Genomic DNA, 23855 nt, shown 5'->3' with positions numbered 1-23855 from the left:
AAAACATAATATTCAAAGATTTGCACACATTTTCACAACGTTTCAAAAAATAGCAGATCTGAGCTTGTATATCTGCTATTATTCAATAGCTAAAGTACAAAATAATTCCAGGCCCCTCCACCTTGGGCCCTAGTAACTCAGTCCCACTTTTCCCCCCATTGTGGCACCCCTGGGCGACACTATACCTGTACTGTACGTTCTGCTCTGCTTATACTGTAGCTATGTAAGATAATATACTGTATTAGATCATAAGATGAGTCAAGACAAGACAAGACATTCCATGTAAGAGAGCACTGCCACAGTTAGGAAATAAATGGTCACTTTCTTTCTTTACTTCTTTCCTCATACGTCCTATTCGCCATTCAGATTTGAATACTGTCTGGTTATTGGAAAATACCAAAAGAGGTGGGCTACAATAGCTTCAAATCCATAATAGTCAATGATAATTTTAAGAGAAACATTTTATTACTCAAAATCCAGTTTGGTGATTGCATGATTGTTGACTCAAACTTCCTTTTATACCTTTCAAAGCTGGCAATGGCTGTGATAATACCAGATTACATGCTGTCAGTGTCTTTACTGTATGTCTATTTATATCATTGTTATCTCTGCATTTTTATTCTTCACTGCTCTTCATCCAGCTATTACAAACAGATCGATGAACCAGATCGATGAAACGCAGGGAAGTCACTGGGCAGAGATGAAGAGGGTGCAAAGCAAGGCCATCCAACGATGGCTAGAGGATGCTGTGGTGGTGTACCACACTACGAAGGCCATTTTTATTAATATCTTGCTCTCAGCAGCACTAGACCCATAGGAGGCTGTGAATAATTGAAAATGTGTCAGGACACAAGGTCCAACAGAGACCAGTTTCGCTCTACTTGGCTTCCCCCCTCTCATGGGGGGAATGGCATGGAGATTATGGGCTGGACTGCGTGTGTGTGCGTGCATGTGTGCATGTGTGCGTGCGTGAGTGAGTGAGTGAGTGAGTGAGTGAGTGAGTGAGTGAGTGAGTGAGTGAGTGAGTGAGTGAGTGAGTGTGTGTGTGAATGCGTGAGTGCGTGAGTGTTTGTGAATCTGTAATCACACAGCAAACATACAATCCCTTGTAAGTCATTACTTTGTCATACTGTATGTGACCACTCTCTGGTATTGACAAGAAAACACAATTTGAGATTTTTGCCACTGCAAGACATGCAATAAATGTCCTATTTCTGTTGAAACCTATATTATTTATGCACTCCATATATAAATATACTGATGTTGCACAAATAGCCTCCAGCTTGCACCAGTGCTATCAGATACTATGAGTAGTGATGTACGGTATGAATTGAAGCATTTACAATGTTTACAATGTTCAAGTTTACCTAACAGGGACACAAATATGGCATATTTACTATCCTTCCCTCCAGAATCCATTATCTATAAGCTTATAAACCTGCCCGGCTTGTATACACAATATCCCTCCTCTCACAAATTGCTACAGTATATTACATTCAGATGAAACCCCAAAACATTCCAAAGTAAAGATTCTTTGTCATAAAACACATGTTCTCTTGTATTAGTCCAGGTATTTTACCCCCATACAGTATGTTCAGTATGAGAGGAAAAAGACATAAGGAATTGTATAAAATATACAGTCCTACATTCTTGTGCATGCAGCATGGTCAACCATGCTGTCTTTTTTCCTTTTTCATTATGATTATGATCAGTTCTCATTGTTTGCAATGAAAATAAATGGTATTAAATAAAACAAATCAATTAAAATCCATCTGTTGATCAAACTAACCAATTATTAAGAAATAACTGATCAACTGCTGACCAACCAACCAATGCAATGCAACAATGTTGCTTTCATTCTGGTCTCATGGCGAGTTTAGTGCAGCTGGATCTCCTGCAGTTTCCACATGCTGGAGTGAACTCATTATTGTTCTTTGTGTTCATTGTGCATGTCAGCCTGCTGCAGTTCTCAGCTAAACTATCATGGCTAAACGTAGAGGCTAAATTAAAATATTGTCTTCTGTTATTCATATGAAATGTTATTTGGAATAATACATTACACTTATTTTCTGAGAAGCTAGTATATATTAATGTGTGTCAGTGTTTAACTAGTGGTGTCAAGTCCACAAACACATCTTTATAGAGCTTTGCCTGCTTGGAACTTGTTCCCTATTATATGAACCTGACGGGTACACTGTGAAAAACGAATACTGGTATACACTATTTACTACTACAGTATGTACTGCAGTATGATACACTATTATACTCCATGATTCACTATGTTCACTAACACTATTATACATTGTGATCTATACTGTGATACACTATACTACACTATTATACCCTATGATAGACTAATGGTAAAAAGGAAGGCATTGCAACTCTGACTGGTTTGATGCATTTTTATTAAAGTGCAAAGTACACAAAGAGGGACAACATTTTGATGTGTGCTGCATCTTCAGGTCCAGATGTCAGGTCCGGATGTATGTATTACACACATTGTCCCTTTTTGTGGACTTTTGTGTACTTTGTACCTCTGTTGCCGTTGTCTTGCTTCCGTGATGCACCGGACCTATACCTACCTTCTCTTGGCTGCTGGTAGAACTCCCTTTCCTCTCGTTACCCTATTATTCACTGCTATAGGTCTACTCAGTGCCAGAAGGGCTACTGCCTGTTCCACTGCATTCACTCACTGTCACCCATATTGACTATATGCGGCACAAACGTTAACACGAAGCTCGGCCAGATCAGTCAAGATACTGTCAAACCTTCTCCGTCTGCGGACTGCTTGCAAACGATACACTGTTCACTGTTCATTTCAACAATACCTTTCATTTCCTGAAAAAATATGCATGATTATTTACAAAATAAATAACTTCAAATTTGATTTTTCACCCCCACAAAATACCGCAATGTGGTAATATACAGTAGATGACCATATCAAATAAGATGTCTGTTCTGCTAACCCTGTATTTAAACACCCAACCATGGGCTTTGAACTCTCTACAGTACCATCCTGCCTGTCCTGCTTTTGGGTTCTCAACACACTTCACACATTTTAATGCTGCGATCTGGATCTAATCTTAATGAGTAAAACATTACATTTAACCAATCTGTATGCCTATGTTAACTAGCACGTCTGCAGTGGTAGATTGTCAGGTAGGACACCTACTGGTTAACAAGTGGCACTGCCTGGAGTTCCAAGCAGGTCCTCTTGGCCAGTGGTCTTCAACGTTTTCAGGCCAAGGACCCCTTAGTTGAGAGAGAGATGAAGCAGGGACCCCCACAATCTGTTCATAGATTCCATATAGTTTCATTGTTTGACAGCACAATCATCAGTGAAACATGTTAATGTGTGTTTTCGGATATTTAATCACTTGAACCGTCAATAGGCCTACTTAATAAAGTTGACCTTTCACGATGTACTGTGTCTGCTCTTTTTCCCCTCTACACCAAATCTCTTTGCCAAAAATAGCCGATCTACAAGCTCACAACGTCTTGCAGCGCGAGGCGTTGTGAGCTTGTAGATTTGCTATTTCTGGCTAAAGTTCTCTGAATATGGATGCTAGGGTTCAAGTGGTTATTATAAAAAAGGGAAAAAAACATGTTTCTATCACACAAAGATTTGGAGGACCCCCTGTAGTAACTCTGAGGACCCCCTAGGGGTCCCGGACCCCCTGTTGAAGACCCTTGCTCTAGGCTGAGTTGTACATGTTTGGTCTCCCACATCGGAGATGGGTTTTTTAATCCTGAGTGTGATAGTTGCAATTTTGCCTCTCTCTGTCAGGACAGGACAGCTTTAACAAGATTGTGGTAAAGAAAACCAACAAAGTCTGAAGCACCCAAACACACAAACTGATCTCTACTTGACTTTGTTACTCCCACAGTGGGAATTCAGTTTCAGCTACACCCAGCTGAGTGCTGCTCAGATGGTTATGATGAGCGCTTTGGGTTTGGTTGTCTTGTTCAGGGACACTTCAACACATAGACCAGAGCTGGGAGGCGAAAGGATGACCTGGCCAGATGGCCTCTCTACGCCTCTCAGCTACGGCCCCCACAAACTACTGGTGTCTCTGCAACAGTATCACTATGTATCTCATTTACTGTAAAGTCTTGACATATTTCTTTTTTCTTTTTTTTACATCGGAAGAGGTACTAATGGATTCTACCACGGCAACAGCAGAACTGGGCTGGACCCTACACCCATCACAGGGGGTGAGTGGAACCAATTAAGCCTATATGACCTTTGCACCATATTCTATAGCATACAGTATAGTCATAATGACTCACAGAAGAATACAGTACATATTACATGATCCTCACTATTAGACAAACTACACAGTACAATCATCGTGTTAATTGCACTAGCATTAAAATGGACACAGGGTCAATTTGGGTTAACTTTCGCACTCTCAAGGCTAACCACTATATACAGTACAGTACTCTATACTTGGCCCACTCCTATATTCCTTCTACACCAAATATTTTCACTGAAAATAAAAAGGCCATGATGTAGTGAACTGTACAAAACATTTCAGTATGCATTTATTTTTATTTTTATATACCGTACAAACATGAGTGCTGTTTCACCTGTTTGACTGGCTATGCAGGACAAATCATTATGATGTTATAATATTTTTCTTATAGAATATTTATACCATATTTGGTGATTACAACAATGCATAAGTGACTGTCCACTGAAGTTATTTAAACACGTAAAAATTCTCCCCTAATTTAAAATGACCACCAAGTAGCCTATAGTAAAATAATTGAATTTTCCATATTATGTCATTCTTGCAGTGGGAGGAGGTGAGCGGCTATGATGAAAACATGAACACCATCCGCACTTACCAGGTGTGCAACGTTTTTGACAACAGCCAAAACAACTGGGTACGCACCAAGTACATCCGGCGACGTGGCGCTCAGCGCATCCACGTCCAGATGAAGTTCTCTGTGCGTGACTGCAGCTCCATACCCAACGTACCTGGCTCCTGCAAGGAGACCTTCAACCTGTACTACTATGAGTCAGACTCGGACACGGCCACGAAAGTGTCCCCGGGCTGGATGGAGAACCCCTGGGTCAAAGTGGACACGATCGCAGCTGACGAGAGCTTCTCTCAGGTGGATCTGGGCGGCCGCATCATGAAGATAAACAGTGAGGTGCGGAGTTTTGGACCCGTGTCGAGGAATGGCTTCTATCTGGCCTTTCAGGATTACGGCGCGTGCATGTCGCTCATCGCCGTGCGGGTCTTCTACAGGAAGTGTCCTCGTGTCATCCGGAACGGTGCGGTTTTCCCAGAGACACTGTCTGGGGCTGAAAGCACGTCCTTAGTCGCGGCCAGAGGTCAATGTGTACCCAATGGAGAAGAGGTGGATGTTCCCATCAAGCTGTACTGCAACGGGGATGGAGAGTGGATGGTGCCCATTGGTCGCTGCATGTGTAAAGCCGGGTTTGAGGGAGTGGAGAATGGCACACTGTGCAGAGGTAAGGAGCAGTTGGGTTTCTGTGTTCAACGGATTAAATCACTATACTTCAAATCGATGCTTTTATAGACAATGCCAACCATAGAGTGCAGAATCAGAATCAGCTTTATTGTCACAGCAGAGATTTACTGAAGTAAATAAAAAACTAAAATTTGTTTTTGTGTGTAATGGAGGTGATCCGAACCTCCCCACCCGGCTTCAAACCCAGGTCTCCCGCGTGAAAGTCCAATATCTTAACCATCACTCCAAAGGGATATCCCTATGGAACGAGAGCAGATACTAGACTTTTGAGGCTTCAGGCTGGGGCTGCGACTCTCTCTGCCACACTCACCCCCCTTTGACCTCCTCCTACGGGGAAGCCCGGATCCGGGTCACGGCACCAATGTAACGGAGGTGATCCGAACCTCCCCACCCGGGTTCGTACCCGGGTCTCCCACGCGAAAGTCCAATATCTTAACCACTAAACGAGAGCAGATACTAGACTTTTGAGGCTTCAGGCTGGGGCTGCGACTATCTCCGCCACATGTGCAAGTTCTATAATTTTTGTTATTTCCACAGAAAAGATGCATGCAATGGACAAACTCCAGGTGATCATTGACAGTTAAAGGAGCAAGGAAGAAGTGATTTTATTTACCTCACTGGACAAGAGTAAACGGACGCATTTCGACCTTGTTGGTCTTTGTCAGCGTTATGACAAGACAACAGGAAATTACTCTGAATAGGGAGGCATATTGGATCCACACACTCCAGACAGAAAATCCGAAGGGTCTTAATGAGGAGCTTTTACTGAGCTGCTTTTTGTGAAGAAATTGTTCAAATTGGAGTCTTTCTGATAAAAAGTGAAAATCATTGATTGGCATTTTACAACATCTCTACTCCTAAGCATATACAGTATCCTATTTATACATCATTTCCTGTTGTCATAACGCTGATGAAGACCAACAAGGTCGAAGCACGTCCGTTTACTCTTGTCCAGTGAGGTAAATAAAATCATGTAAAATGGAGATTCCTTGAGTGCTGGCAACCTCTTCCTTGTCTCATGTTATTTCGAGCCGTGCACCGAAAAGATTTAATCTAATTTGGAGTGTTGCAGGCTTTCTGCTCTGTTGCAGGCATCTTTCTCTAACAGTTAAAGGAGCAAACAACCGAAAATAATCCCTGTTGAAAAGATTGTATTTAATGAAGTAATTGCAGAATCTGGTTAGAAGCAGTCAAGCAGCAAATAAAACAGTTACAGTGAGTTGTAGTGAGTGGGCTAAACATACCATACCAGTTGCATGGTCCTTTAAGAGTTTAAATTGTTACAGGAGACAAAGTATAAATCAGGGATCTTATTTTTCATTCAGTCACGTCCTCGATCATTTGTCTTGAATGTTTAAACACAACAGCTATCAATATTTGCTTTTCCACCTACAGTATGCACGCTGTGATATATACTCAAACAATGCACAGTACATGAATATGAATCAGCAAATATAATCAGCAGTGTTTATTCACTAGTAAATACACAGTTAGAAATGTACCCTGTTGTTCACACAGGAACTACAGTCTTCTACTATCGTTGGCAGAGCAGCTGTCTTACTCCAGGGCACCTCCAGAGAACTAATTGAACTGTGTAAAATGTGGCTGCAGAATATTACCCTGATGATTAGACCAGAAAGTCTAATTAATGATGTCCATCCCATCCATCCCTCCCAGTAAACAGTGATAAATACTCCCCCATGCAGCGGGTGCATATGTGACCATCCGTTGTCCATGGTTCGCTCTTTGTGAAAATCGATACAATGCACAGTATATTAATATGTTTATTCACCAGTAAATACACAGTTAGAAATGTACCCTATTGTTCACACAGGAACTACAGTCTTCTGCTATCGTTGGCAGAGCAGCTGCCTTACTCCAGGGCACCTCCAGAGAACTAATTGAACTGTGTAAAATGTGGCTGCAGAATATTACCCTGATGATGATTAGACCAGAAAGTCTAATTAATGATGTCCATCCCATCCATCCATCCCTCCCAGTAAACAGTGGTAAATACGCCCCCATGCAGCGGGTGCATATGTGACCATCCTCTGCACCGTTGTCCATGGTTCGCTCTTTGTGAAAATCGTTGCCGTGTCTGTTTTGATTGTGATTCGGCCTGACAGTCCTCATATGATGATTGCAAGGGAACACGGCTTTGTATCCACCAGGCGACTCCCTGCTCCTCCACATCTCTATATGTGCTGTAGGATCTATAGTTGGCTCATGCATTATAAACTCTGCTGTCAGGGTTAGGATCTGTCAGAGCAAGTGATGTTCAGTTCTAGTTTTGCTGATCACTTCATGTGACAGTTGAGGACAAATAAAATGACCAACACCTCAAGCCTGTAAGTAAAGATCCTGTGATATCATTGGGCCCGATTCATCAATCTGGTCATAAATATAGTCTAAATAAAGTGACTAAATCTGGCTTATATTTCTGTTTTACCTTCAAAACCCCCTCAAAATCCCTGACAAAAAACATTGCTGAATCTGACCCCTAACGTGGGAATTGTCCTAAATGCCGGTAAGATCAAAATATGGGTGTAATAATTTGTCCATAAAGTGCTTGATGAATCGGGCCCCTTGAGATTGTGGCACTTGATACTCCTTGACATCTCCTTCTCTCATTTCTACTGAAAAGTGGCATTGTGAGTCCTTTGCTAGGGAGATGACAATATGATCTTACATTCATTCCAACGTTTGCCATCTGTTGTGACTTTAGTTGTGACCCTCCGTGTGGCCCTAAGGGTGGAAGAGCGGGAGATGCTTTTAACCTGAAGAAACATACAACTGAAGTGACACAGAATTACATTGTTTTCAAGTCATAGTCTAATGGCACAGGAATAGACGCACAATGTTTGCCACAGATTGCCAGGGGGGATCAGGGCGGTAATAGACACGCATTACCACCACAGCATGCAAAGCAACGCTGCTTGCTCTCTTCCTCCGCCATTGGACAGATGGTTTTGTACAGTATGTTCTGTCTATACATTTATACACATGTCATCATCACGCAGTGTTTACTCCATCATTTGTGTCATCCAATAGGCTTCCAAGACAGGGTAGAGTAACAGATAAGAGGATGTAAGAAGAGGATTACGATAATCTGATTAAAAATCACAATTTTAAATGTAACCCATTACCCATTGCAAACACTATATAAAGCAAAATAACATACATTTGTAAAAAGTAGCTGGTGATTACCTTTCTTCAAAATATGAGGGGAAAAGACTGATTGAGACATTTAAGTAAAGATATCTCAGTGAAGGCATAGAAATATTCATCTATTAATCATAAAAAGAAAATCATTAGGAGAATACTCAGGGTACATGGATCTGATATGCTCACGCTAATGATTAGTAAACATGTAAGCAGTAGACTATTATAATTATGATATAATTATAATTTATAATTTAGATTTTGGAATTGGTCTGCATATGTTACAGGGCCATGAAGAAAAGCATTTATGCTGTAGCGGCATAGCTAGACTTTTAAATACAACTGGCAAATAAACCTTTTGCAGTCAGAGGATATCACTTTGCACTTTAACAAGATGATTTTGTTTTCCCTTCTTCTTCTTTTTTGTCTCCACCAGCCGAAGGCTGAGGGAGAGTATGTTTTCCCCTCCGTCCGTGTGTCCGTCCGTGCGTCCGTCCGTGCGTGCGTCCGTGCGTCCTCGCAGTTTGTGAGCACCAAATCTCAGTCGCCGTTGGCCCGGTCGCTGCCAAAGTGAGCACACACATTCCCTGGATGCCAATCTAGAACCTCTGCCCTAAATTTTTCAAATGGGCCTTTTCTAGCGCCAACTAGTGGCCGATGTTTGCTAAACACATTTCTGTGCACTACTCTTACAGATTTTGTCCAAAAATCCTACAAATCGGTAGGCAATATCTCGACAGTCATGTGATCGACACGGATCTGTCCGATTTTGCATATTCCATCCTGATTGGCTAAGATTGGCTTCCAAAGTTTGTGGGATTGAGCCGTTTTGAACAAAATGCCTCAAATCACAAACGCAAAGTGCAATTATCATGAAATCGCGCACACACGTTCCCACTAGGCCGAGGAAGAAATGCCACTTAATTTTTTTTAATCAGCCTCATGGTGGCGCTATAACAGCCCGATTTGTGGTTTTACCTATAACTCCACCGATCAGTTTCAAACTTTGTAAGCGCACTCCCTAGAGGCTAAGGATAAACCTTTGACCTGTATTTTTCACATCAGCCTTTTATAGCGCCACCTTTGGGCCGACTTATGTAAAACACATTTTTGGATATTAGGCTACTCCTTGAGATTTTATCCAAAAATCATGCAAATCGGTACACAGTATCTCTATAGTCATGTGATCAAGTCCGATCCGTCTGATATTTCACATTCCATCCTGATTGGCTAATATTAGCTTCCAAAGTTTGCAGGATTGCTCCGTTTTTGAACGAAATGCCTCAAATCATCAACGCAGCTTGCGATTACCGTGACATTTGCCACACATATTCCCACTAGGTCAAGGAACAAATGCTACCTTTTTAACATTGTCCTGTTATAGCGCCACCAGCAGGTAGACTTTAGCAAAACACATTTTTGGAACACAATGCTTGAAATCATGCATGCAGCGTCCGATTGCCATGAAAGATCTAAGGTGAAGAACATATGCCACCCTTTTTACATTGGCCTATTATACAGTAGCACCACCAGGACGCACGGCCTGGTGGAGACCTGTGCTCGGAAGAGCACTGCTTCTAGTTTCTTTCTATTATTGGTTTGCCACAGTCAGACTCATCAGTCCTTATGGACAGCTGTCAGCTGAGGAGTGGATTTGCTATTTATTCTAGCTACTGTACAGTGTACAGTACAAATGTCTGACACCATTTCCGACTAATGTCAAAATACAGACCAGCTGATCTGAGGCTGCTTTTGACCACGATACGATGATAATTGTGTATGAGTGTTTCTATGGATGTGTACAGATTAGTGTACTGTGTTGTGTTCTCACACCAGTGGAAGTTCTTCTCATACCAGGCTAAAAGTTAGGCTTAGTGCAAGAAAGACTCATCTGCATCCGACTCAGAGAGAGGAAGTCATCTGAAAGAAAAGCAGGCATGCTATGTCAGGGCAGACTCCAATCCCAAACCCTTAGTAACGGGTCAGCGCTTCTGTAAATACAAGAAGGGAAAAAACATCCTTTTTATTCACCACCAATAGTGAATCATCCACATCTCAGTGTCTCTCTCATGCTCTCTAATGCTCATGTATGTCTGTGTCTCTCTCTCTCTCTCTCTCTCTCTCTCTCTCTCTCTCTCTCTCTCTCTCTCTCTCTCTCTCTCTCTCTCTCTCTTTCTCTGTCTCTCTCTCTCTCTCTCTCTCTATATATATATATATATATATATATTCTCTCTCTCTCTGTCTCACTGCCCCTCTCACTCATTGCATCTTCTTTTTTAATTTGTTCTAATTTTTCATCATTCTTTTCCTTGCTTTCTATTACCTTTTACCTAATTTCCACAGTTCTGTCAGGAAACAGGGTAGAAGAGGAAAGCTACAGTGCTGCTTTAATAAAAAGCGTTCAAATGTTACTAGCAGACATCAATCTGTGTCTTTAAGCAAGGTTTAAGCACTTACCCAGTCTAGACGTAATAGCTTGGATAGCTTTTTTGCGTCAACACCCTCAGTTATATTGGGACAATGTTCCCCCCAGAATATGGATACTGGGGTTCAAGTGGTACATGTAACCTACATGTAGGAGGGTTTATACATTTTTAATCAGCCCTGTTTAACCACTTAAACCCTATGCACTTGACTTGGGCTCCCCCAGGGATCTATGCTACAATAGGTCTGCTCCTTTTACCCCCCAACACCAATATTATCTTCGCTGAAAATAGGCAATCTACAATCTCACAATAACGTGCCACATTGTTGATCTACTACTTTCACTGTAGGGGTCCGTTGGACCCCCTGTTGAAGACCCATGCTCTGTCTACATCATCTGTCACATCATTTAGTCACACATTAACATACAGTTGCCTACACTTTGTTTTAGTGCTATGGCTGCACAAGTCATCAGTCTTCTTTCGTCCTGTCACCATCTACTGTGGGGTGCAGGCACCTGCACACAAATAGACATATAAGGGGGCCCTTGTAACATGAATGCAGTTTTTACTACAGTGAAAGCGAGGCCCTCTTTCCATGCCATACCTGAAGGCAGCATTCAAGAGAATTGCCTTGTCCAAACACTCCTGAACTTGAATGCAGTATATTATGTTGAAAGAATTGCCCTCTCTGTGTAGAAATCCATGCCGTTTGCGACCATGCCCTTCCTCTCTAACATTCTCTCTGATTATGCTTCAGCTCAGTGTGTATGAAGCACAAATAACCTTATACTGCTGTGCTGCCTCTGGGCAACTGATTTTCCCCCTTGGGATAATAAAGGTATCTATCTATCTACCAAAAATAGCCGAACTCCAAGCTTGGAGGTCTGCTATTTTCGATATTTTCACCAAAAGGCCCCTTTACAAAGTTCAGCCCCTTCCTCTCTAACATTCTCTGCACGTCCCTGGTGGGGTGGGAATCAAATCAAAGCGTCTTGCTGTGGTGGGTGGGGGGCACACTGGTGGATTACCGGTTAGCACGGTTGACCACATACTGGTTCAATTCTGGCAAGAAACCTTAGCCTTGGATCGCTTCCAATTTCGGGCTTTTGATCCGGTCGGGAGCGGATGACGTCCTACGTCATTTTGTATTCAAAACGGACTACACTTTGGCCAGACTACCAACCAGAATCAGTTTTAACCCAGTTTTGCGCATGCGCTAACTGGATTAAAACTGATTCCGGTTGGTAGTTCCGGCCAAAGTGTAGCCCATTTTGAATACAAAATGACGTAAGATGTCATCCGGTCTAGACCGGATCAACCAACCTGTTTAGTAAACGAGGCGAGGTTAAGAAACCTGTGTTGCAAGTCTTCCCCCCCTTCTCTGTCCTCAATTTCCTGTTTATCATTTGACCTTTGTGAGGTGTCAGGGTTGGTTAAGTCTTTCATAAGGGCAAAGTGAAATACCGATGAGTCGCTATGACACGCTGTGTCGACTCAATTTACAATTACTCCTAAATTATTCATTTAGGGCAAGGAAAATAATTGAGTTTAACAAAATAATTTGGATACCAGGTAAACATCAAATCTAGTGTCTGACTAAGCAACATGCAATGTAAATAACATTGTCAAGCAAACAACGTAGGTGAACAAGTAACAAACATACATCTGACTGATTGCTTTGCATTGACAAAAATGCATAATATCGATATATTTGTAGCTACATATCTGTCAAAAGGATTAAACACAAAGAAGCTTTCCATCTTCATAGTACAACAAAAGAAACAAAAATGTGAGAGGTAGGGATACAAGTAAAGGGAGTCTATGAGGCGAGGTTGAGGTGAGTTTTCAGGCTGTGGCAGAAAATGTGAGTGACTCAATTATCATACTAGAGATATTGTTCCTCCGAAACATTGTGGGCTCGCTCGTGACTATATTCTACAGCGTGCTAACTGTCCTGTGAAGCTCAACCAATACTCCAGCTAACACCACTCCCAAATTTTCCACACCTCAATTGCACCTCATTGGCTAAGGGCCCTGCCTTTGTACTGTCTGCGATGGAACTCACGCAACGGAACTCACGCGACGGAACTCACTCTATAAATAATGAAGATAACATAGTGTTCTTGCCTTTATTATTATTTTATTTCATGCATATGGGAAGAAAGCAACTGCTGTAACACACTTTCGCTTTTCTTTACACCCACAGGGATCAATCTCCATCAGTCAATTATCAACTTGTCTCTGAGCAAGTAAAATTTAATTGCTGTAGTGTGCCGTTGTGAGAAGTCCAGACTGCGAGTCTAATTAAACTGGGTATCTCCCAAGAGATGATGATGGGAATATGTGGGCCGTTCTCTCCCTACAGCATACTGTTTGAGCACCGAGCTGGGTCACTCACGCGTTTAGGTGTGCCACATAAACACACATGTTATTGTGCTGTTGTGGTTGCATGTCAACTCTAAGTCAGCCTGTATTACTGCACTGCAACTGCTGTCTTAATCATTATAGAACAAATATATTAGTATTATTTATTTTATTCTTCCTGTTTTGACAATGATGGATTACCGGTACATCTTTAGGTCCAAATGTGCTTCATGCACCCAATGCAACGGCTTGATGCAAAAACGAAATTGTCGTATTATGCACTGTTGAAATGCTGTCCTCTGTGATGATATTTTTATATCCCCTTACTGACTATGATTGATCAACTGAGCCATTTGACAGAGCAATATTTTGTTTTAGGAAGTTCTAGACAGTTCATTTTTGGGCGTACATACAGAATACATCATGCTTCAATAATCTGTTTGAAATCTAATGAATACTGTATAGGGAAATGGAATGGAAGCTCCAGACAGTGAGACATGAAAGATGAATGAATACAGAGATGAACCCACTAATGCAGAACAAAGACAATGGGGAGATGACATTTCAGACAGTGTCAGACTGTCCACAGTGCTTTATGTCAGGGCAGGGGTCTTCAACGTTTTCAGGCCAAGGACCACTTAGCTGAGAGAGAGATGAAGCAGGGACCCCCACTACTTATTGTATAAAATTGTGTTGCAGATTAAAAATGTTCATAGATTTCTTAGACAGCTTAGACTTGTTTGACAGCACTGTCATCATGAGTAATGTGTATTTTCAGACATTTAACCATTGAACCGTCAAATACTTATTTTCCCTCTACAAACCTCTTTGCCAAAAATAGACGATCTACAAGCTTACAATGCCTCGCGTTGTAAGCTTGTAGATCTGGTATTTTTGGCTAATGTTCCCCTCAGAATAGGGATTCTAGGGTTCAAATGGTTATTAATGTAAAAAAACATGATCCTATCACATAAAGATTTGGCGGCCCCCCTGTAGTAACTCTGAGGACTCCCTAGGGGTCCCAGACCCCCTGTTGAAGACCCCTGCATTATGTCTCTGCCAGGCCAAAGGCGTGGCCGAGACTATGTTTTGCCCCCTGTCCACCCGTCCTTCTGTGTGTCCGTCCGTGAACAGCTAATCTAATCGATGTAACTGTGCATCTCCCTGAGAACTCCCTGCATGCCAGAGCACAACCTCTGCCCCAAACCTTTCGCACAGACTTTGTCCAAACATCACGCAAATTGGTACACTGTATCTCTATGGCCCATGGCACTACTTGCCCTAGCACTTCCTCTTGCCCTAGCCTTGATGACGTTGCAGGCTTATGCAGAAGCATGTTAGACAGATGCCAGTACACAGTATCAATATACAGATTATAGATTTTTTTGATATTATACTGTTTAGACTGATGATAGGTTCTTGTTTTACCTATGATCCTAGATTACAAGATTGCTATTGCTATGCATTTGATATATTACTTTGTGTTGGCCGTACTTTTTGTAAATCACTCTGGATTCAATCGCTATCAGGGCACATTGCCCCTCAGTTTGGCCTTGTGCGCCCGGAAAAAAATTGCATGACCACAGTGAGCTTGGTCTCTTTTTGGAGCGGTGAAAGCGCTCCCAATAGACAGGTATGTCCGTGGGTATGTATGTATGTATGTGGCTGGCTGGCCGTGTCCGTAGCCTGGCAATACCTCGAGTGGCCACACACAACACACAAGTTAAAGGAGGGGCGCACACACACACACACACACACACACACACACACACACACACACACACACACACACACACACACACACACACACACACACACACACACACACACACACACACACACACACACACACAGATCTAGAACACACAGAATGTAAAAATCACACTCGTGTGAACTGAGCGGTGGGGGGGGGGGGGGGGGGGGGGTGCGTGTGTGTGTGTGTGTGTGTGTGTGTGTGTGTGTGTGTGTGTGTGTGTGTTGCAGTTGATGCACTGGCCAGGCTAGACTCAACAGCACCTCTCTGGTCACCCAGGGTACTCAGGCTACATACACCAGAGGCTACAGACACACAGACACACACACACACACGCACGGATACACACACGGCCACGCTATGGAGACGGTGTGACCACCGCTCAAAAACATAGACCTAGAACACAAAAACATAGATCTAGAACATATAGAATCAAAAAACATAGATCTGGAGCACATAGAATCAAAACTAGACCAGGTCAACCTGGTTGTGCCAGACCCCCTGTCTGTCATCATCATTTATGACATCATGCCTTTTGTAGGCATGTCATCATCATGTCATCATCATATATACCCTTTATATAGAAAAGGGACAGACCGACATTTGCTTATGTAGGCCTACCCATTTCATGGGTCTGGCAAACATAGATCTAGAACACATAGAATCAAAAACATAGATCTAGAACACAAAATCATAAAATAGATCTAGAACACATAGAATCAAAAACATAGATCTAGAACACAGAATCAAAAACATAGATATATAACATAGAATCAAAAACATAGTCTAGAACACATAGAATCAAAACTAGACCAGGTCAACCTGGTTGTGCCAGACCCCCTGTCTGTCATCATCATTTATGACATCATGCCTTTTGTAGGCATGTCATCATCATGTCATCATCATATATACCCTTTATATAGAAAACCCGGACAGACATTTGCTTATGTAGGCCTACCCATTTCATGGGTCTGGCAAACATAGATCTAGAACACATAGAATCAAAAACATATAGAATCAAAAATATAGATCTAGAACACACAGAATGTAAATACATAGACCTAGAACACAATCAAAAACATAGATCTAGAACATATAGAATCAAAAACATAGATCTGGAGCACATAGAATCAAAAACATAGATCTAGAACACATAGAATCAAAAACATAGATCTAGAACACATAGAATCAAAAACAGATCTAGAACACATAGAATCAAAAACATAGATCTAGAACACATAAAATCAAAAACATATAGAATCAAAAACATAGATCTAGAACACATAGAATCAAAAACATAGATCTAGAACACAGAATCAAAAACATAGATATAGAATCAAAAACATAGATCTAGAACACAGAATCAAAAACAGATCTAAAACACAGAATAAAAACATAGATCTAGAACACATAGCGCTTCTTAAACAATTGACTTGTACAGTAAGGTATACACTACATTAAGGTACAGTACAGTAAGGTACAGTACTGTACTGTTCTGACAGACAGGAACATATTGAGAAGGGCACTATTGTGCAGACTAGACACACATACACACGCACGCACACACACACGCACGCACGCACGCACGCACACACGAACGCACGCACGCACGCACGCACGCACGCGCGCACACACACACACACACACACACGGTATAGCTGCTCAGATTCACCGCTCCACTTCGAACCGAGGTTTGATTTTTTATCAATATGTAGAAAGAGACACTGGGTCTCTTTCTTTCCAGTGTCTTAACTCCCCATCTTTAAACCAATCCAGTAACTTTGATTGGTGCAGGGCTGAGCATGGATCAGACTGTAAATACCATTTTATACCAATTTATTTATGTCACTGCAGATAGTCTACAATACATATTACATTTAAAATCATCCTTAAACCTTAAATTCAATTAATTCTCTCAGTGGACTAAAATCGTTCTTGTTTTATTTCATGGTCTTCCTGCCCTGGCATGGCTGGCAATTGACCTATGTAACCTAAAAGAATAGACAACACCAAAGGCCAAGCGGCCTTGCCCCCCCTAAAATGACAAAATTCCAGGCCTCGTGGCCACCCTGCGCCACCCGATCGCTTGATTGATCAAATGACGCATTTGCAATTGACAGAGCAATATTGATTGATTATGGAAGTTCTCTAGACAGCTCTGGCATACACAGACTGTAGATAAAATGCTTCAACAATCTGTGCGAATGTATGGCTTTATTTAATACTGTATGTAGGAAATGGACTGGAAGCTCCAGACTGTAGTGAAACATGAAATATGGATGAATGAATAGTGTGTTGAGAGGAAACCATTAAAGCAGAACAAAGACAGTGGAAAGAGATGACAGTTCAGACAGTGTCAGACTGTCAGACAAGACATGGTGTTTCTGAATATCAAACTATGTGCAATGTGCAATAGAATAGAATAGAATAGAACAGCTCTTGTCAACTTAAATGTACCGGTAATGCAAATTTACCACAAAACTAGATCCAATATATCGTTGTTGTCGGGTGGAAACCTTGTATGTTCAAGCCTGTTCGTTTTGTATTTGCCATTTTAAAAATGAACTAAACTAGTGAAAATAGCAGATCTACAAGCACACAACCGCGAGGCGTTGTGTGCTTTTAGATCGGCTGTTTTCACCACATTTGTGCAACAGCCTTGTATGATGAAGCAGGGCTTTGCTTGGTGAAAAAAGTACAAATTTGAAACTTGGAGATATGAGGTTTCTGCCCGACAGTGACGATATTGTCCATATAAGTTACTGGTAAATTAAAACTATGTTTAAATAAATAAAAATAATTCTGATTAAGATTTCAATAAGGTATGATAATGTACTGTATGTATGTAGTAACTAGGAGGTTATCAGAGCTCATAAATTAAGACAATGTTAGGTTAATGAGATTACTGTAGTACTGTAATCTATCTATCTATCTATCTATCTATCTATCTATCTATCTACCTACCTACCTACCTACCTACCTACCTACCTACCTACCTACCTACCTACCTATCTATCTATCTATCTATCTATCTACCTACCTACCTACCTACCTACCTACCTACCTACCTACCTACCGGTATCTATCTATCTGTCTGTCTGTCTGTCCATCCATCCATCCATCCATCCATCCATCCATCCATCCATCCATCCATCCATTGAACCCAGGCCATTTCAGATCCTTCCCTCTCAGAACAATGGTGCCTGGATGAGTGAGCACTGAGCAGGACAATCCCAGACTTCCCCATCTAATCCTCATAGTCCCGCCGCAAACAACGGAGCTGACAGGGTCTAGAGGAATCATGTTGCGCGTCACATCCATAAGCTGACCTTTCTGAGATGCCGCGGTGCAGACTTGTATGACTAAACATATGTATGAAGCACAGAGGAACACATTGGCCACATTGGCCAGTGTAGAGAGCAAAGCTACCGGTACATTCCTATTAACCCATTAGGACGATGGAATTATTTTATACTTTAACTATTGAAAAATAGCAGATATAATCACAGCGTGGTACCGAGTGCTGCGCTGCGAGCTTGTAGGTCCCTGGCACTAAATATTTTGGGTCCATGGCCAAATACATATAATTTTGGAGGTCTTTGACATGAAAAGGTTTGAGCACCACTTTGATAAAAACATGTTAGGATTTAGGAGACATTTATAGAATCGGGTCAATCAATATATTCAAAGACTTGCTCAAATTGTCATGATTCTTTCAAAAATAGCAGATCTGCATGCTGTGAGCTTGTCTATCTGCTATTTTTGCCAGACCCATGAAATGGGTAGGCCTACATAAGCAAATGTCGGTCTGTCCGGGTTTTCTATATAAAGGGTATATATGATGATGACATGATGATGACATGCCTACAAAAGGCATGATGTCATAAATGATGATGACAGACAGGGGGTTGGCAGAACCGAGGTCTGGCACAACCAGGTTGACCTGGTCTAGTTTAATAATTAAAGCATAACATAATGGTTAAAGGGGACACAAATGCTTTCCAGGTCTTAATTAAAGGGTTCAAATCCTGGATGTATCTGTGCTACAGCATGTGCAGAACCACAGGCCTGTTTGTTTCCCTTTGCACTCCCACACCCAGAGTCAAAAGCCTATCACACCGGGGCACCGATGGTCTAGTGGTTAGGTCTTACTAATGCAGCCTGACAGTGGGTTGCGGGTTCAATTCCCGAGCCCGATGGCCTTTGCCATCACTCCCCATCTCTCCCTGTCTCCTGTGTCCAGTCAATCTACACTGTAATATCCAAATAAAGGCAGAAAAAACAATATCTATTATTGCGACCGTAAGGTCGCAGTTTAGTATCAAAACCTCCACCGGCCGTCCGTCGGTCGGTCGGTCGGTCGGTCGGTCGGTCGGTCGGTCACACGTCACACGTCACACCTTTGCCCTGCTCATATCTGGGCTCGTTTGTGTATTGTATGACATCACGCCACATCATCGGCTGAGGACTGTGTGATGTCATCATATCTCCATATATGGAGACATAAGTTGCTCATGCCCAAATATGGGCTGGTGAGGTCAGACTTAGTGTGATGCGTAGGTTATCTCCATATATGGAGATTCAACTTCAATGAGTAACCATGGCAAATCACACCGTACACAAATGACCCTTATATAAGACCGGCATTATCTACCGACAGCTGCTATAAGCCAACCCTGGCGATAAGGTCTGAGTCGAAGAAATGCTTCTTTCCTGGTATATATCTATTTAAAAATTGCTATCAATGCACCATTTTCTTGCATAACCTTGCAGCACTAGCATGACAATGTTATTCTTCCAGTTAGTGGAATTGTGTTTTAAAAAATCATCCTGAAGGTGGCGCTAAATGGGACAGATCCATGTTGATGAGATGAGTGTAGACATACTGTGTACAGATTTGCGTGATTTTAGGGCAAAATCTGTAGGAGCAGTGTCGAAAAAAGGGTTTTAAAAAATCGGCCTGAAGGTGGCGCTAAATGGGACAGATCCATGGTGATGACATGAGTGTAGAGCAACTGTGTACCGATTTGCGTGATTTTAGGGAAAGATTTGTAGGAGAAGTGTCCAAAAATTTGTTTTGCAAGAATCGGCCTCATGGTGGCGCTAGAAGAGGGCCATGTGAGAATAGATGTGGAGGTTGTGGTTTGGCAGGCAAGGAGTGTGTGTGCAAAATTTTGCATGGATCGGGGCAACGGTTGCGGAGATATGAGCAGGGCAAAAGTGTGACGTGACGTGACGTGACAGACTGACGGACTGACTGACTGGAGGTTTTGATAGTAAGTGCGACCTGACGGTCGCAATAAAGAGCATACAATGTATTTCAGGACAAAGACCATGAGAGATTTGTTTTGGTTTGTGCATGCGTGCATGCATGTGTGCGTGCGGTGCGTGTGTTAGTTGCATGCGTGCATGCGTTTCTCCTCTCACGGAGATTTGTTTCTGTGGACCGTTTCTGAACTAATTGTTGGAGCATGAGTTCTCTATCGTATCGAGATCATCTCTCCACTTACATATTTAATATGTATTAATATGTATGGGGAATGACCCCACCTAACATGTGACGTGGATATTCTTTTAAGACACACCAGTGTCACCTGACACTGGCACGCACGGGTATATAAGGCCCAGGTGTGCGTGATCACACTGATTTTACCAGAGAGAGTATATATGGATCATGTCAGTTATCGTGTCAGGCGATTTGAGAGCGCACCGCTAAGATGCTATTGCTGCCAGCAATTCGGGCACGTAGCGGCTGTCTGTAGGGGTAATAAAACATGTGGGAGGTGTGGAAAAGAGGACTGTGAAGAGGAATGCGAAGGAAAAGCAGAAGCTAAGTGCATACATTGTGGAGGGCAGCATTATGCAGGGGCAGCACAGTGTCCAAGGAAAGTGAAGGAGGTGTTGGTACACAAGCTGAGAGCAGGAAAGCAGGGAATGTCTTATGCAGAGGCTGTAAAGAAAGTGGAGGGGAACACCGAAAAGAGGAAGCCAGAAAGGAAAGAACAAGAGGAAAAAGGAAATGGGCATGAAAACATCTGCATGGACAAGACAAGATTTCTAGCTTTTATTGCAATGGTGATCAACTGTGCTGTAGGAATAGAAAGCAAGTCCGAGAGAATCAAGATGGTGCTGGTAGCAGCCAGGAGATTCCTGAATGTTGTGGATGTAACTGGTGAGGACCTGGACAGCGTGCTGCGAGAAGACGTCGCAGCGGCCCAGACGTAAAGTCTGGGTCTAACGAACTGAATGGACAATTACATGTGGATGGGATCACTTTGGGTGGACACTGTATATAATTTGCACAAAGTAGTGCTGGAGGCACGTTAAATACTCCAGTTCAGTAGGTGGCGGTATTCACCTAGATACATTGGTGACACCCGCCATTCAAACTAAAGAAGAAGAAGAAGATCACACTGATTTTATGATCTCCACCGAGCAGTCCAAGACGTGGACTTCTTAGCAGAAGTGTAGAGAATTTTGTATATAGAAAGTTTTGGAGGAAACTACTTACGAGTTGGCAGCCAAGTCAAGAATCCACTGCTTAATGCAGATTAGGGAGCTGGTGCTGAGGTGCTCCTCCCTGGGTTTCTGTCACGTCGTTTGTAGGTAAATCCAGAACAAACATTCTTCCTTTCTTCCTTGTAATACAGTTTGCGCACTATACAGACGTATGGCCGATTGTGTCGGTTGACGCGTCCGTGGTGTAGCCTGCTGCAGAGCCCGGTGGGCGATCACAGCAGTGCGTGCTTAATACTGTTAAAGTTTTGTAAACACAAACAAACAGACTGTGGGCGCACTATACGGACGTATTGCCGGGTCCCGGTTGACGCGTTCGTGGTGTAACTCCACTGCAGAGCCGGTAGGCGATCACAGTGGGGTGTGCTACACATACTGTAAACACAAACATACTGTCAGTTTGCGCACTATACAGACGTATGGCCGATTGTGTCGGTTGACGCGTCCGTGGTGTAGCCTGCTGCAGAGCCCGGTGGGCGATCACAGCAGTGCGTGCTTAATACTGTTAAAGTTTTGTAAACACAAACAAACAGACTGTGGGCGCACTATACGGACGTATTGCCGGGTCCCGGTTGACGCGTTCGTGGTGTAACTCCACTACAGAGCCGGTAGGCGATCACAGTGGGGTGTGCTACACATACTGTAAACACAAACATACTGTCAGTTTGCGCACTATACAGACGTATGGCCGATTGTGTCGGTTGACGCGTCCGTGGTGTAGCCTGCTGCAGAGCCCGGTGGGCGATCACAGCAGTGCGTGCTTAATACTGTAGAACAGAGCGCACTATACGGTGTATTGCAGCAGTGCTGTTAACGCATTCGTGGTGTGTCTGCGTGGTGGAGGCCGGTTGGTTTTCGGCCACGCAGTGAAGCTCTCTTCCCATCACGGGATAATCGCAAAACAAGGAATGAAAGTTTGGTTTGGCAGTCTTCATTGCAATGTACAGGTTGTATTGTCAGCAGGGCTGATTTACGCGACTTTGTGTTGTTCTGAGGCTGTCAGAAATTAAGAGCAGACGCTTCTTAATCGTGTCATCTGCACACCATCGTGGCCACGCGCCGCGGGGGGTCCCGCTGTGTAGCCGTGTGAAGTGGTAGCAGAGGCATCAGCTGTCTGTGGGAAGTACTCCGGTGTGCTTATGTTGAGTGTTGGTGTCAGTTCATGTGCGACCTCTTCCAGATCGGGAAGATGAAAACGCGAGAAAGTTTGCTGGACACAAAACAGACAGCCGCGGGGCATTGTTTACGACGATCCATCCTAAACAGTGTTACCAGATGGGAAATGTTGAATTATCGTACCGGAGGCTCAGAATTATCGTATTTGACATGAAACTATCGTACACGGCCAAAAAAGAGAAATCACTCGCGTAAAAACGTAATTTCACCAAAAAATGCGTCTTTAGTGTAAGAAACGACCTCGTTTTAGACTCCTGCGTGACAAAAACGCATCAGATATGCTGTGTGGAGGCAGGCAACTTCTTGGAGCTTACACAAATAAAAGCCTGAAACTGGTCTGGAAAGATGCAATACTAGGGTTAATTACCAACCGTCCCGTAAAATACGGGATCGTCCCTTTTTTGGAAACTAAAAGACGTGTCCCGTATTGAACTGAAACGGGACGCTCTTTGTCCCGTATTTTAAGGTTGGGGGATAAATATGAATGACGGGATGATTTAATTGAGAAATGACAGCGATTCTGCCTGTCAGAGAGCTAAGAGCTTCCACTTCCACTCTGCTCTCCTCTGAGACAAGTGCTGCATCCCATTGCTGTGAGAGGCGCTGCGCTGTTTGTAAGCAGCTGATTGGCTTATTAACACAGTGTTGCTAAGACACAGTCTCCGCCCCCTACACACTCCCTTCCCAAGCATGGGCTGTAGGTTCATGCAACCAGTGTTTTTAATGTCTCCAAGTACTGATCTAGGGTCAGATTGACTGATTTCCTGGCTTATTTTGAGAAGCCAAACCAGATCCCAGATCAGCAGCCAGGGAAAATAGTGAATTCACGCTCTTTTTGATGATATGCCGAAATTATCGTACATTTGGGCATTTTTGGAATTATTGATCGTACATCGTACAGAGGGTCAAATTATCGTACAAATACGATAATTATCGTACGTCTGGCAACACTG

The 23855-nt window shown here is 42.7% G+C and overlaps 1 protein-coding gene across 1 annotated transcript in view; it reads left to right on the top strand.

Annotated features, from left to right (window-relative positions):
- The window catches only part of ephb2a (eph receptor B2a), a gene marked incomplete at both ends in the record, with an annotated part of 61420 nt that overhangs the window by 15579 nt on the left and 21986 nt on the right, over positions 1 to 23855 (top strand). Inside the window, 2 exons of the mRNA XM_080733195.1 lie at positions 4151 to 4215; positions 4801 to 5485. Of these exons, the coding sequence (XP_080589321.1) occupies positions 4151 to 4215; positions 4801 to 5485 (750 nt within the window). The remainder of the gene's footprint in view (positions 1 to 4150; positions 4216 to 4800; positions 5486 to 23855) is intronic.

The sequence above is a fragment of the Nannobrachium achirus genome, assembly GCF_963921795.1.
Source record: "Nannobrachium achirus genome assembly, chromosome: 9".
NCBI classification, from domain to species: Eukaryota; Metazoa; Chordata; class Actinopteri; order Myctophiformes; family Myctophidae; genus Nannobrachium; species Nannobrachium achirus.
This window is presented reverse-complemented; position numbering and strand designations above follow the sequence as displayed.